At 39.3% G+C, this 14,833-nt stretch overlaps 1 protein-coding gene across 2 annotated transcripts in view; it reads right to left on the bottom strand.

The window, feature by feature from the left end:
- Positions 1-14,833, bottom strand: part of march8 (membrane-associated ring finger (C3HC4) 8) — a 78,662-nt gene that overhangs the window by 20,905 nt on the left and 42,924 nt on the right. For both annotated transcript variants that reach the window (XM_042011004.1, XM_042011003.1), the window contains exon 3: positions 330-380. In XM_042011004.1, the coding sequence (XP_041866938.1) occupies positions 330-380 (51 nt within the window). The remainder of the gene's footprint in view (positions 1-329; positions 381-14,833) is intronic.

Raw genomic sequence — 14,833 nt, 5'->3', positions numbered from 1 at the left:
CTGAAACCATAAAGCCACATTCAATACAGGCCATTGCCTGTGGGAGTGATGGAGAAGAAAGGAAAAGGAGAAAAGGAAGAAAGACAAGAGCCACAGAGGTCGATCAGAGAAGAGGATCTGATTGGAGCGATGTGATGTGAAAGAGGCCGGTTGTCTATCAGACTGCTGTTCCGCTACATGTCTATCAGTTCTGTCAATCTGCCTTCCTTCACAGCTCACCTCGCTGAAACACTCCTATTTATTGACTCCCTTTTTCTCACTTATGGAACCAGGCTACCGCCACATCTTTAACTCAGATTTTTCCCCTCTGTTGTGTGTGCTTTACTTACCTTTGATATATTGCTAGACCTGCTTGCTGAATGACCCAGAGGCTTTTCATTCTGTAAAACACAGAAAGATGGTTTCAGTGAATGAAGCATGCTTCCAGAAACAAAGGAGAAAAATGCTGAACATAAATTCCACACACAGCAAATAGATATCATCTTAACAACCTGAAGAACAATTCCTTTCTCATGAACGTCCTAATAGAAAGACAATCTGTGTCACATCAACCTCCAAATGAAATGCTAATATGCTCATATTAAGAAGTTAAATCATTTGCAATGCTCACTAGCACATCATGTTTGCACATTTGACAATTTGCACTAAACACAAAGCACAGCTGATTACTCATTACTGTCTCATTACTTTGACAGGTATAAGACAAGGATGCGGCCGAAATCTCAGAGCAATCCAACTGACATTTGTTCACTAAAATCCCAAAACATCTCAACTCTGCTGTAGAGTTTAGAGGTCAAGCATGGTAAGTAATTATGTGTACATGACAGTATAAATGAGGAAATGAAATTAGGTGAGATTAGGGAGGATTCATTCATTATAACTGAATCCAGCTACATTCTTCAGCAGCTCAGGGGGGAGAGCCTGTGAGTCTGAGTCTTTTGGCATTTAAGTTGGTAAATGAAGTTATTCTGGTATAAGACGAAAGGCTGATTGCATAATTCATCCGTTCAAACTCCAAATTAAATCGTGTCACAATATTTGCATCATTGCCCAAGAAGCGAAGCAAGCAAATACTTCCAGTGCTCGACACTGTCAAGTTGTACTTCGAGGCTTTAATGATCCTCAATTTCCACTCAGTGTTCTCTGCTCACATCAGATAAACAGCCGCCGGGGACTTGCGCTGGATTCAGTGTTGGTGTTAAAAGCATGTATGCTTACTTGATAAGTAATCAATCATTGTTATATAATGCTGAGTTCACATGAGGTCTGATGGGGTGTGTGCATGAGCAAGAACAAATCCTTACTGATAGAGAAATCAGCCCTGTCAGAATAGGTCTTTTCCATCTTTACATGCAATCATGGCTCATTTAAACTGTTTGGGTGGAAATCTCCTATATTATTTTTTTATTCTCCCCCACACGACAGAGCACACAAGGTAACTACTGTTTAACTAGACTTAAAATCCCACTAGTACTTTTGAACTGCAGTAATACGGTCACACTCAATATTAGGTAATTTGATGGGTGATCAATAATAATCAAAAATCAATGTCTGTTTCACAGTGCAGTAGTAGTTGATGGAATTTATTTTTCCTTTTTCTTTATGGGGGTGGGGGGGATAATCTAGAACATTTCAGTGAATTGCTCAAGATGAGTCCAAAGATGCAGGTCAAAGTTCCTTTTTATAAAGTTTGATGGATACAAACAATCAGAATAATAAAATGTGTGATGCTGCACTGAGCAACGTGTCTGAACGTGGGACTACTGTCTCATCACAGCAAACCAACCTCATATTAGATAAATTTGTGTGACTGGCCGATCCCAAGAAAGCCAGGTTTAAAGCTTAACAGTGTTGGATGCTTGTCAGAGCAAATGGAATTGGATCTTTAAAGATTGCCTGGTTCTTTTTAGAAGATGACAGTGTTTGACTCTGGATGCTGGGAGTGTCACTAATTTTGAGCCATTTGGTCAGAAAGTATCAGATCCATTCTGATCTGATGATGGGGCTGGATAAAAGAAGCATAAAGGAAAACGGTGAAATCCCACCTCAGATAAACATAAATATAATACCTACGACAGTTCGACAGTTGTTGAGACATTAAACAATAACTCAGTGCCAGTGTCAGTATATCACTAAAGTCAGTAAATAAGCAAAATCTATAGAGATGATCCTCAGGACACTATTAATGTTTTTAATAAAAAGAAAAAGAAAAAACTAAACAAAAAAACATAGCGACTAAGACAAAGTAATACCCTTCAATCAAAGGTCTTATTACTCAAGTGAATTTTGTGGCGGCTGCATTTAACATTATTTTACTGTGTTGATTGTGTTTTCAACCTGCAGACCTTGGGCAGAAGGTGTGCCGATTGTGCAGGTGTAAGAAGAAGAACACGAGACATGCCAATGCAGCTCCTTCCCACAGGGTGGTGTGTTGATGTGGTGGCCGTTTGTGTGTGCTTCAGTACATAGAAAGACAACCGGAAACACACAAGCCTATATAAAACGCCCAAATCAAATCACTACATGCTACCAATTATGACTACTTCAGAGCTTCATGTGTCATAGCTGCATCTAGTTGCCATGGTAATATAACTTCTACATCTGCCAGGTTTCTTCATCCACTCCTTGCTTCCTTTGTTCTTTATCCTTTTTTTTGTCTCATCTAACGAAACACCAGAGGACATGAATACACAACACACACACACTATCCCAAACCCTCCCAAAAACATTGATACGATTACAACTTGGATCAATTATGTGATTAAAATCAAATCCAAACACACACATTCTTGACCTTTAAAGAACCATCCTGAACCAGGCTTACTGGGAGACATGGTGGTGACTTGGTGGACTGTGCAGTTAAACACGGCTCTATCATCTTATTTGTGACCTTTAATTCTCTGACAGTCCCACAGAGAAACAGCAAATGTTTTCACCACCTGAGGAACAAACAACTTATGGGGATTAAAGTCAATACACAATTTTCTGCTTTAAAATATCAGCTGCAAACTTGTGACCATCATCCCCAATATCAAACTGATGCCATCTTTAGATCTCCATCAATGAAGCAGCACTGTAGCTACTGGAGTATACATACAGCACAAGTCAAAGGTCTGGAGACACTTTCCCATTGGATTAGTGAGAAAATGTGTCCAAAATTTGACTGGTAGTGTAAATGAGTGCAGAAAAACACACACACAATAAAAAGTTTCCTTTTTCTATTAAACATTCCAACTACATGGAGGCAAGATCTGAGTCTCTGTCAGCCTCTTTAAATTTAGCAGCTCTCCGTTTCCATGTCATAATTTCTGCAAAGCAGTCAATGAAATGCCACAAGAATGGTAAATGTAGCACTCAAAGGGTGCAATTTGTTCAGCAAATCAACTGTCACATTGTTGAACAGCATCAAAATTCAGCTTTCAGGAGATGACAGTTGAGGATAAAAGACACTGCAAAAGAATAGAACAAATTGATGATCCTTGACCTTAATCCTTCTTTCTTTTTTTTTTTTTTTTTAAAAAAAAAAAGAGTAACAAGAAGATATGCCCAGACTGAGGGATTTTGGAAATAACAAGGCCGCAAATGGACTTGAGACTTTTATGGATGGCAGTGATGAGACAAGAGAAACTGAAGATGGGTGATGAAAGATGAGTAGTGAATATGTCTCAGTTGGGTGTCTTCAAACTGAATTTTTCTTGGGGGGGTCGGGGATACACACACACACTAAACTATGCAATCCATAACGCCAGTTCTAGGAGTCACCTTCCCTGCCACTAGGACTGGAGACTTTATATAAAAAAAAAAAAAAAAAAAAAAAAAAAAAAAAAAAAAAAAAAGGCATTATTCTCCAGGCTCATGCATAATTCTGATAAAGAAGGGCTCAGGTTTCACAGTCGACTGTGTCCGTCTTTCTTCACCTCCTCTGTGGATCTGTTAGCTGGCACAGCCTTGGATAGCACAACTTTTAAACTGGACTCCAAAGAGCTTGTAAAAAAGAAAGAAGGTTATGTGAGAAGAGGTCATATTCAGAGGGATCACTGTTTTTAGGGCTGTACTCTTGGCCCACAGGGATGAGAGCTTAGCCCGCTTTTATGCAAAAATCTAAGAAAGATAAAACCTTTGTGAACTTAGCCCTGCCTCTTTGAAATGTGTCTGTTCTCAGTGAAGTTCGACTCTTCAAGCTTTTTTGATGTGATTTTTGATGATCTAACTTTATCTGTTAGCTGGATGTGGCAACATCTGCAAACATCATCTTGTTTTAGAAATTGAGATGAGCATTTCTAAGATACGCAAACAATTTACAGTTTTACCCTTAAAATCTAATGACATGACATGAATGTGCAGTTACATAGTTTAAGCCTGCAACTAACTGCTATTTCTATTACAACCTATGATGGACCCAAGTGTCTAGACAGCATCTGAATATCTTGTTACTGCCTCTGAAGCTACATGTAAACTCTAAATCTAACTCTGGGGGATGTAAATGTCAGAGCTCCTGTAAAGTTAAAAGAAAAAGGATCTAAAAGATCAAAAAGCAGTGAAAAGTTAGAAAACTGCATAAACCTCAAAGGTAAATGTGTTACTTTGTTTACAAATTCTGTTTCAGAGAAGTCCATCCTGCAACCAGATGCGCCTTTCCTGGTTTCTGCACCATTTCACACTGACGTCATGCCAGAGAGCCAGCACACAGCTTGTGCTTGGGGCTTCCCAGAATTCACCCAGTGAGGCTGTTTACAGGAAAAACAGACATGAAACTGGATTTTACATGAGGCTGCTACACATCAGGGTAGCCTGTCAAAGTTTCACATCTTTGGGACAGTTTGAAAAGATCTAAAACACAGAAATTTAATGAGCTTACTGCTCAATAAAAAAAAAAAAAAAAAAAAAAAAGTTTAACTTGTGTCAGCTATTTTTTTTAAGAAAAAAATTGTTGTGTTTACTTTCCCAAACTGACTTAATTTTATCTCTTGACTTTCAGAATTCTTTCACCAGCCCACAAGAGACTTGCCCAGACTTGTCTGTTCTCCACTGCAAACATGTGGCCTCCATCGTGGCACTTACAGACACACTGATGGAACGAGAGTTTGTTTTACTGGCTGCAAAACAGCAATGCTTCACGGCTTCCGCTAGCAGAAGACAAATCTATTAGCATTACCACTAATATGTAACGGCAAACACTTCAGTTGCCAAGAATAATTGGGTCACTTGTAAACACATCCTGAATATTGCCAACATGGCAAAAAAAAATATTTGAAATGGTAGAAAATGATTGTAGATACTCAAATATAACTCTTGAAAGTGGCCTCAATCTAACACAAATTAGACTCTTGTACTCTGTAATTCACTATGTTTTAGACGTTTATGGAAATTATACAGTCTCTCTATAATTTACATAAACGTCCAAAACATCGTTTAGTGGAAGGTTTTTATAGTTAGCTTGCTCTCTAACACAGAGCCGTCTTCCGAGAGAGCTTCTTTTTAAAAACAGAACCAAAGAGTAAACTTCATCTTCTGCGACAAATGGCTGACGTCCTAACAAGATCGAAAGGAAGGAAGAGAAAAAAATAGACAGAGGAAGAGACAAAGTCAGAGACAGAGGAGCCATATGAATGATTGCTTTCAAGCAGTTATAATGAGGTGCCGGAGAAGGAATTAAATCAAGGAAATGAATGGGCCGAGTGTGTGTGACACTGTTTTTTTTCCCTTTCTTGTTCTTTCTCTGTAACTGCATGGCATTTCAGGGACCTCTGAGAGCTGCTGAAGTTCTCCATCCAACAGAGGGTGTATGCTTAGCTAATTGCAACACTTCAGTGACCTACAGCTTACCTTTGCCACCGCCTTTGTGAGCCTGCTCGTGTTTACACTTTTCTTACACAATATGCAGTGTGATAAATGTTCACAAGCTGAAGTAAACATAAAATTTGAGGACTTCCATCTCAATAAAAAGTGGCTCAGTGACAGGTCAAAGTAAACATCAGTGGCCACAATAGTCCAATCATTGACTGACTGGCTAAGTATTTTCTAACCAGAATAGATAACTGCAGCTGAACCTGTTCCAGACTGAACATGGCAATGGGTTTACATTTAAAAAGGTTCCTTCAAATAAAAAGCTTGAGTACACCATGATCCTCTTAGGGCTGGTCGCTCTGCCAAATGCAGATCTAAAAATTAGGCCACTCTTTTTTTTTTCAGTGTGTAAAATTCTGCATATAAGATTTCCATTGGAGACACAGATAACTGCGATTCTTCTGCATGCATAGCTTTAAAAATATCTTCTAAATCACATGAGATACATGTGGGTGATGTGAAGTTAATCATTACAAAGTGCCTGCTCAAAAATACAGCTGTCATGGAAAAATATGCATTAAAAGATATTCGAGCACACATGCATTAAATAGCTGCTCTGCACAGGTCACACATCCTCATTATATCGAACGTCCACAACAAAGAGTGCCATCACGAGAGGAAGTTGGCCTTTCTGTGGCTTCCTGTCCCTGCCAGTGTCCTGAGGCCACTTAAGGAGGAAATACAGGCTGACAGAGAAGGCAGGAGAGAACAACCAGATGAGAAATATTTACTTTGTGCAGTAACAATTACCATAACTTGTCTGACCGCAGATTTCCAGAACAGACAGGAAGTGACAAAGAACTTCAATTATTCAAGATTTTAGATTTTTACAAAGCAACGAAAAGTCTTCCTCAACACAAAAGAAAGTAAATCAAAGCTGTAGCCCCAAACAGTCAGCCCTGCAGCATCTGTGTATGAGTGTTTCTGTGTGAATCATAAAACCACATCAAACTGGGGTAAAAAGAGTTGGCGGGAGGGGAAGGAAGCAACCCCACACACTGTTTGAGCAGAAATCTCCAGCTTTTGTCTGTGTGAATACTGTACTCATCAGCAGGATATATGCGTGTGGTTTTCCTATCACCACCTCCTCTTCCTCCCTGTCCTCCTCCTCATCCTTCTGCCGCCTTTGCTCTGCTCCCCATCTCCCTTCATCTTAGGCATAATTCCATTAGCATGTTCAAACAGGATATGGTGAGGGGGAGACAAGGACCATCATGTTGAGTACAGCACCGTGTTGGCTGTGTGGTGGTATTGAAGATGCAATAGTAGAAAGTTGATTCCAGTTGGTGAAAAGAATCCTAATGTAAGATATATGTTTGACTCTGGGAGGCCATATTTCCTCATTAGTAACAATTCAAGTTTAATTCATTCAGATGACTGACTCATAATTTAGAACTTGTGTTTAAAAAAAGTAATACTGTGGATAGTTAGTTCAGCAGACTTCAGCAACTGGCTGCATTATTAGAGTTTGAACCCTCTGACCCCCGATGATAAAATAATCCACTCAAGGGCTCACAGAAACATAGAAATGCCAACAGAAGCCATCAGGTCAACCCAGCAAGGACTAATGTTTTATATAAAAAAAAAGTAAACCATAAAGTTAAACTTGAATTTTAACTTTTACTTACTGACACTGAACACCAGACAACAACAACAATGTAAAGCTGAAGTCCAAACACAGTCCAAACCTTGTAGCAGAGTGGGGAATCATAAGCTCTGGGAATGTGAGCAAATCAACTAACCCACAAGAATTGTTGAAACATGTTTTTCTTAACTTGTGGTATCCCGTATGAGAAGTATTACCAGCATTAGCGCTCAGTTCTGGAGAACCACACTGGGCTTCTAAAACAAATGAGAAACAGAAGTGAAAGAGTAGACTGTAACAGGAGGTTCTTTGGTTTCATTTCCCACTACACTCACTTGGGTCCAGATCTTTAAATCCAACCTTCATGAAGTAGAAAATTAGTCAGTCCAATATATCCAGCTACTAACAAGCCAATCAGTTCAATAAGTGGATAAACAATGCTGTTTAAACAACATAACTAAACATTTAGTTACTGTAAACTGACATCATGTGACATTTTATGATTGGTCTAGAAAAAGTAAAACCAAAAGCTTGGAAGTTGAGTTGACAATTCTGTGCAACATGAGGTAAACAAAATGCCCAATGTAAACTGCATCATAAATTATTAACTCCTAGACTGTGGCCTCATCTTTTTTGCGCCTCCTCTTCCTCACATCTCGCCTGTAGAACAGGTTTTAAGCTTTGCCATGACATGTGACTGCACTAATCTCTGCCCCCCTCCACCCAGCTGCAGATCTGACACAAAGCTCTGCGATTTGGTTCATCAGTCAATGATGTGATATGCTAAGCTGTGGACTGAGAGGGAAAATTTTTGTTTGTATGTCTGGCTGCTCTGAGTTTTTAGTCACATAGTCAGAGCAGATCTGATATTGTATGGCAGCCTGTACTTTGGCAATCTGTCATCAGAAACTGATAACATGCAGAAGATAATATTCTTCTAAGAAGTTATGTCTAGTATCTGGGTGCAACACCACTCATCCTAAACAAAGGGCAGCAGCACAGTAGAAAGTGGGTCAACCTCTCACATTGAAGAGGTGGCAGATGCTCCACTAAACTGCACAAACAAAATTACATACAGGATTTTAATACATCTAGGATTTTAAGTCTACTAGAGATTGAGCTCAATACACACAAATGAGCCCACATACAAAAAATGAGCAGAACAAAAAATGTTCCCACACAAACAAATTCATGACCTTAACAGATAATGGATAGATGCACTTCTTTTTGTCAAACTTAAACACACAGAAAGAAAAAAAACACACATTCCTGGCAACTCTTTCATCTCCTGGCTACTGCAGCAGAAGCTCTCTGCCATCACCACGGAGACAGAAGGCCTCACCATAACAACCAGCGAATGGAAACAACAATGAGCCCCCACCTACCTTTTGTTATCATCATCCTTTCTTTGCACATGCACGAATTACAAAATTGACAACAAATGGAGCAAAACAAAAAAGAAAAACAACACTGATATTAGCAGCATCAGCAGAAACATGATAAAGATGGACACCAACATCAGCAGCGCCATAAAAAAACAGCATCTGTACCTGAATTTTCATTTTCCAGCAGGAATTCATGGCTGGATCCTGAAGCGACCTCACCTCTCTGTCTCACAAACTCTCACCCTCACACACAACACACACACACACACACACACACACACACAACACACACACACACACACAAAAACGGTTCCTCCGGGATGTTACATGCCCCTTTTATAAATTCTTGAGGTAAGTCCAGACGGAGAGAGAATCCAAGGGAGAGAGCCAAGCCTCGGCAAATACGGAAGTAGAGCTGCAGCAATAATGTCAGCCGTCGCCGTGGCGACTGCAGTACAGAGCAAAAAGAGAGACAGAAAGAAAGATAGGGAGAGAGACGGCAGAGGGAGGGAGAACAAGTGGCTGCCCTACATTTTCTTTTCAAAACACACAAACACAGAGGAAGAGCTGCTGCTGCTCCAGCTACATGTCCAGGCTTGCTTCCCCTCTCAGTTGCAGAAACACACACACATAGTCAATCTGCTACTGTAATCCCATTGGCCGAGCCACCACTTCCTCCAGCTGATCTTCATGAGAAGAGGGGGGAGGGGCAAACTGTTGTTGAATCATTCAAGAGAGGGAGGTGATGTCCTTTAAATAGACTCCCTCTGCTCTGCAGACTGAGCTTAACCTTAAAGAGCCTTCCAGTAACCCTGCTTAAGCCTGTTCAGCACCACCACACACATTAACCCCTTCAGACACAGCCTCCTCCCCCTGAATCCCTCACTGTTTTCAGAGCGGCAATAGTCCATAATCAGTGTCCACAAATCAGAGAGGCTGTTGCTGCCGTGTAGACCAATCCTAAGCACGCAGGGATGTGTGGTGGAGTACAGACAGAGGGTAATTCATTGCAACCATCCTCACAGCTGTATTCAAGGGCAGAGCTAACACACAGCACAATCACTCAAATGCTGACACGACATGTCAGTACAAACCAAGGTCCACTAATAAACACACAGTCATCATTTTCATACTGCAATGACTAACTTGGAGCAGTGATTCCGGTTTGAAACAGAAAGTAAAGTCAATAAAACCTAAATTATATAAGAACGATAAGAGCAAGCTGACTCTGGAATACAGGTAAAACATAAAAGGCTGATAGTTTTTATTTTAAGCAACCAAACCGACAAAACACAGGCTTTAATGCAGTGAACCCAATTATCTTTGTGTCTGTCACCACCAGGCCCGTACATATACTAAGATGTGTTAAAAATACCACACGACTCAACCCTGGGACACTGTTGGGTATAAATTCATACTATGTGTAGCATTTCTACAACCTCACATTTAGGTTATAAATAGTTGTAGAAGGCATCCATACTCCATTATATTCATAACCTTTAATAAAAACATCTTTAAAAAAGACTATTTGATATATGACCTTTAATCTGGTTCTTCAGCTTTAATTCATATTCTTGTAATATTTTTTCGTTGTTCTCTAATTTTAAGATCTATTTTGGGCCAGTTTTACATCTTCATGTCAAACTCCATGTTCTAAATTTGTTTAGCTGTCCCGGATCAGCTGCATGAACATTTACTCAGGTGTTTTTTTTTTACCCCTAGTGTCCTTAGTAACCCCAGTAGTTTTGCTACCAAATATGAACAGGCAGGGATCTGGTGGTAGATAAAACAGTGAGATTTATTGTCTCTGGCTTCATGCTAAAGACATTTCAGGTCCTTTCAATTGGATAATGAGCTGAGCAGCACTTTCTCTAAGTCACACTGCTTAAACAGCTTTGGTATCCAAATACAGTCTTACAGCAGATCCGCTGGCACGACCACGCCAAAGCCCTTACACCAAGATGTAACCAACTGTCAGCAGTTCAAAGCACATGTACTCGAAAGATTTGACGTCATTTTACTTGTTTACTCTTTCAGGCCTTTCAGATTTATGTTCTTTACTCTACTAATGTTGCTGATCTAATGCCGACCAGCACATTTCAATATTAAAATACCTTAAATTATTATAGATCTATTCTTAAACTTTCACATCAGGAAAATTTTCTGCATATTTCTTTTCCGAATACTGACGGTAGTTCAGCCCTGTGATGGACTGATGTCCTGTCAGGGTGTAACTTGCCTCTCGCCTGATAGTAGCTGGGATAGCCCTCTTGCACTGGAACTGGACAACAAACAACTTTTTGACCTCTTGATCATATTTAAAAAACATATATATTTAACCTTTATTTACACTGGACAATAAATTATACAATACCAAATCTGCACTTCAGGAAAGGGCCCAGTGTCCTTTTCTTTGCAGGTTTGAAATGCCTTGTTTCACATTACATAACTAATGCAAATCAACTAAAACCCTGAATCTCATGACACTGATGAACAAATTGTATTTCATGTAGTTCATTCTTGTCTAACCATCTGATATACCCAACAGTGACAGCAGATAAAGTGAAGAAAAATATGTGACTGAAACCGATATCTAATCATTCAGTTTCTGCCTCTTGTGTAAACAAAAGTACAAAACATTCTGTAGTTTGCTAAAAGGAATTCAGGCAATACTTTGGGTAAATGATAAGGCAACAGCAGGCAACAAGAGAGTTGCTGCGCTCTTTGAGTACGGAGGCTTGTCAAACTAACTCAGTTTGAAATACCACAGTAAAGCTGAGAATGATGCTTCAAATTTACAGAGCACATCCTCACCATAACAATGTCAACACAAATGTCTGCGTACTTTAAGACAAATGATTATCAAGCCTCTTCAGAAGACAGCAGGATAAAGAAAAGACTGCCAGCTGGTCACTACGCCAGCTAACAGCCCCTTCACTTGAACACAACATAATAATCTGATGTTCTTTCAGCACAGGTGGACAATCCTGCTGCAGGGCTTTATAAAGCAAAGATGACAGAGAAGTGGGTTGTAGAGAACAGCATTGTCAGAGAATATAAACCATAATCAGCGGCAGATGGCTAACGACGCTGACTACCACAATAAGAATTACACATTGTTTGTTTAAAATAGCCAACAAACTCAATACCATTTGGTATAATTCATCACTTTCAGTGGAGTAGTTTCCTCTTTGTTCCCCGTCTCTAAACAGCGCAGTCTGTGCATCAGTGCTACAAAGATATGAACACAATCAAATAGCTGTTTAGTATCTGATAAACTTCAGAGAAAAGTGTGGTTATCAGTAACTACCTAATTCAGGACTGTAATCATGGTTTATACGTGCAAACTGTCATTACAATCTATACGTATTTAGTTAAATTCAAAGACGTCTCGTAACTGTACAAATAAGATAAGTTGGGATAGCCTCAGTGGACTTAAAATGGGTCATCTGTGATATGCTCAATGTTGTTAAAGGGTGCATTTGAATGCAAACTATTTTTTCCTAATCCATTCATTTTTGGTGCTTTAACCGAAATAAACAGAAAGTGGAAACTAAACAATCCTGACTATTATGCAAAGTCAAGCTAGAGCTGAAGTGCGACCTGACCACGTCCACTGCTGTTGTACATATGCACAGGAGGGAACTCAAGGTAATAACGGAAGTATATCTGATGCAACAAGGTTGTAGACTGTGTAAAAACATTTAAGTTTGATGCTTCTAACTTTGTGGTAAAATCATTGTGCATATATAGCTGAATTCAGTGCACAGACATCGTCTTGACTCTGAGGTTATAAAATCTGGATTTTATTAGCAGCAGCCTGGAAGTGCTTTAAGTGACTGTGAGTTGACACATGGTCACAAGAATAAAAATAAAAATGTGTGCATGGGAACAGCGTCATTGCTAATTCAGCTGTATTAATATTCACTTAGTTTTTATAGATTTTACAAAAAGATGCAAATAAGACAGAAGTTTGGAGCATGTGCATAGCGAGTGCCTAGGCCCGTTAACCAACTGCATTATCTGAGTGTTAGTCTGGATTTAAGCACTGATTGTGTAGCATTCTGGTTGGACTAACATTGGCATTCATTGTAATCTAGTGTCAAGTAAACATACTTAGTGAGGGAAAACAAAACTTGCATCCAATGACAAATTTAACACAAGTGGAAGAAAAAAAGTAATGATCCAACAGCTCACGTGAAATCTGATTTCCTGTCTAAGGTCATCCAGTTTATTCCACCACTGATCCAGCAGCTAATGCAAGAATTCCTGCTCTTTTTCATATTTTAAAAACTTTTCCATCTCATATCAGAAAAAGAGGGTGAGGACACACACAATAAGATCATTTAGTCATAGGGCTTATTGGCAGAAGTATGACAAAAATTTAGTTTAGTTAGTTTAGTGACCAAGGAATTCAGTCTACTTTTCATTCAATAAAATCTTCTACCACAAAATGTATTCAATGAAAGCTTCCATCAACAAACTAAATAAAAGGAAGAGGAAATTACAGCAGCATCTAAAGGCAGAAGATCATCAGCTCCATGTCCAAAATAATTCAGGTTACGTTTTTTGATATCCCATAAGTTTCCAAAAAAAAAAAACATTACTGGCATACATCATTAAAATAAATGTATTTAATGATACGGCAAAATAATAGATTCCAATAATCTCATTTCCAAATGTAAATGTTTACCATGTCAACTCAGATAACAAAATTAAAACTTTTTTTTATTATAACTAGTTTGATATAAATTAGTTTAAAAAGCTGGCATCACATAATTAGATTAGTTAAGCATTACTCATTTATTTGTTGTGAAGCATTAATCATATATCATATAGCATAAATCATATTGAAGCAGTAACCCCAGAACTGCTCTCATAACCCCACAGAGGGAGAAAATAATGGATCAAGTTTCAAGGCAAGAGAGATGGCATATGATGTCACAGAGTTAAGAGCCAGAAATTTGAGGTAGGACAGACAATAGGAATCAGCAAAGGGAAACCAAGAGCAGAGTGCAAACTCTTGACAGTGTGATTCCTACAAAAGGGAAAACATGTCAGATATCCTGATGGGCGGGAAATTGAGCATTAATAGCCCTTTCAGTTTATATTCAAATACAGTCATGCATACTCATAATTACAATTCTGCAGCTTGTATGCCGTCTGCATCAGTCACATCTACATCCAATTAAGAGAAAGAGGCAAGGGAAATGAGAGAGAAGTGGAGAAGGGGAGAGATGGGCCGTACAAAAAAAATTAAAAAAAAAAGTTTTTTGCTTGCTTAATATTCTGTAAAATGCTAGGAAAAGAAAAATCACAGAGATCCTTTGCTCCACATCTGCTGAAACCCTGTGCAATGCTTTGATTTGGAGCTTTGCGTCACATTTACATATCTGTGTGTGTCGCAGCAGAGGACTGTTTCAGCTTCTTGTATTCTTAGGACTTGCTTTTCAGACCAAAATGAAGATGTGCAAACATTAACTGGGTCATCACTGCAGAAGCATGGCCACCGTACAAAGCCATCAATTCACCATCCCCAAATAACAAGTGACTGACGGGATAGCCACTTATTGATTTTCAGCCCCCCCCCCCCCCCCTCCCCCCTCCCTGGCACCTTACCCATCTTGTCATCTTTTCAATTTTGGCACCCAATAGAGCACTTCCATCTCGACCTGTGAAAGCCGATGGAAACTTGCTGAAAACAGCTCCTGCTGCGGGGTGGTCAGATGGAGGAGGGGGACAAACTTTAAAGTGACCTCTTTCTGGGAGTCAGGCTTTCAAAGACTATTTCTGTCTGAGCTGTGAGGTGGCATTAAGAACAGTGAGGGAGCAATACAATACAATAAATATACAAAATTCAGCTTGTGACATCCAGACTGGTAATAAAGATGCAAACAGAAATGAAAGATGTAGGAAAGAGTTCTAAGGGAAAATAATAAGAGGAACGTTCCTGCTCAACCTTTTTCTTCTGTAAGATTCAAAACAGGAAACAAAAACAACCCCAGTTGACACTTTT

Source organism: Melanotaenia boesemani, chromosome 16, assembly GCF_017639745.1.
Source record: "Melanotaenia boesemani isolate fMelBoe1 chromosome 16, fMelBoe1.pri, whole genome shotgun sequence".
NCBI lineage: Eukaryota > Metazoa > Chordata > Actinopteri > Atheriniformes > Melanotaeniidae > Melanotaenia > Melanotaenia boesemani.
The sequence above is the reverse complement of the archived record's forward strand: the minus strand, read 5'-3'. Positions and strand labels throughout refer to the sequence as shown.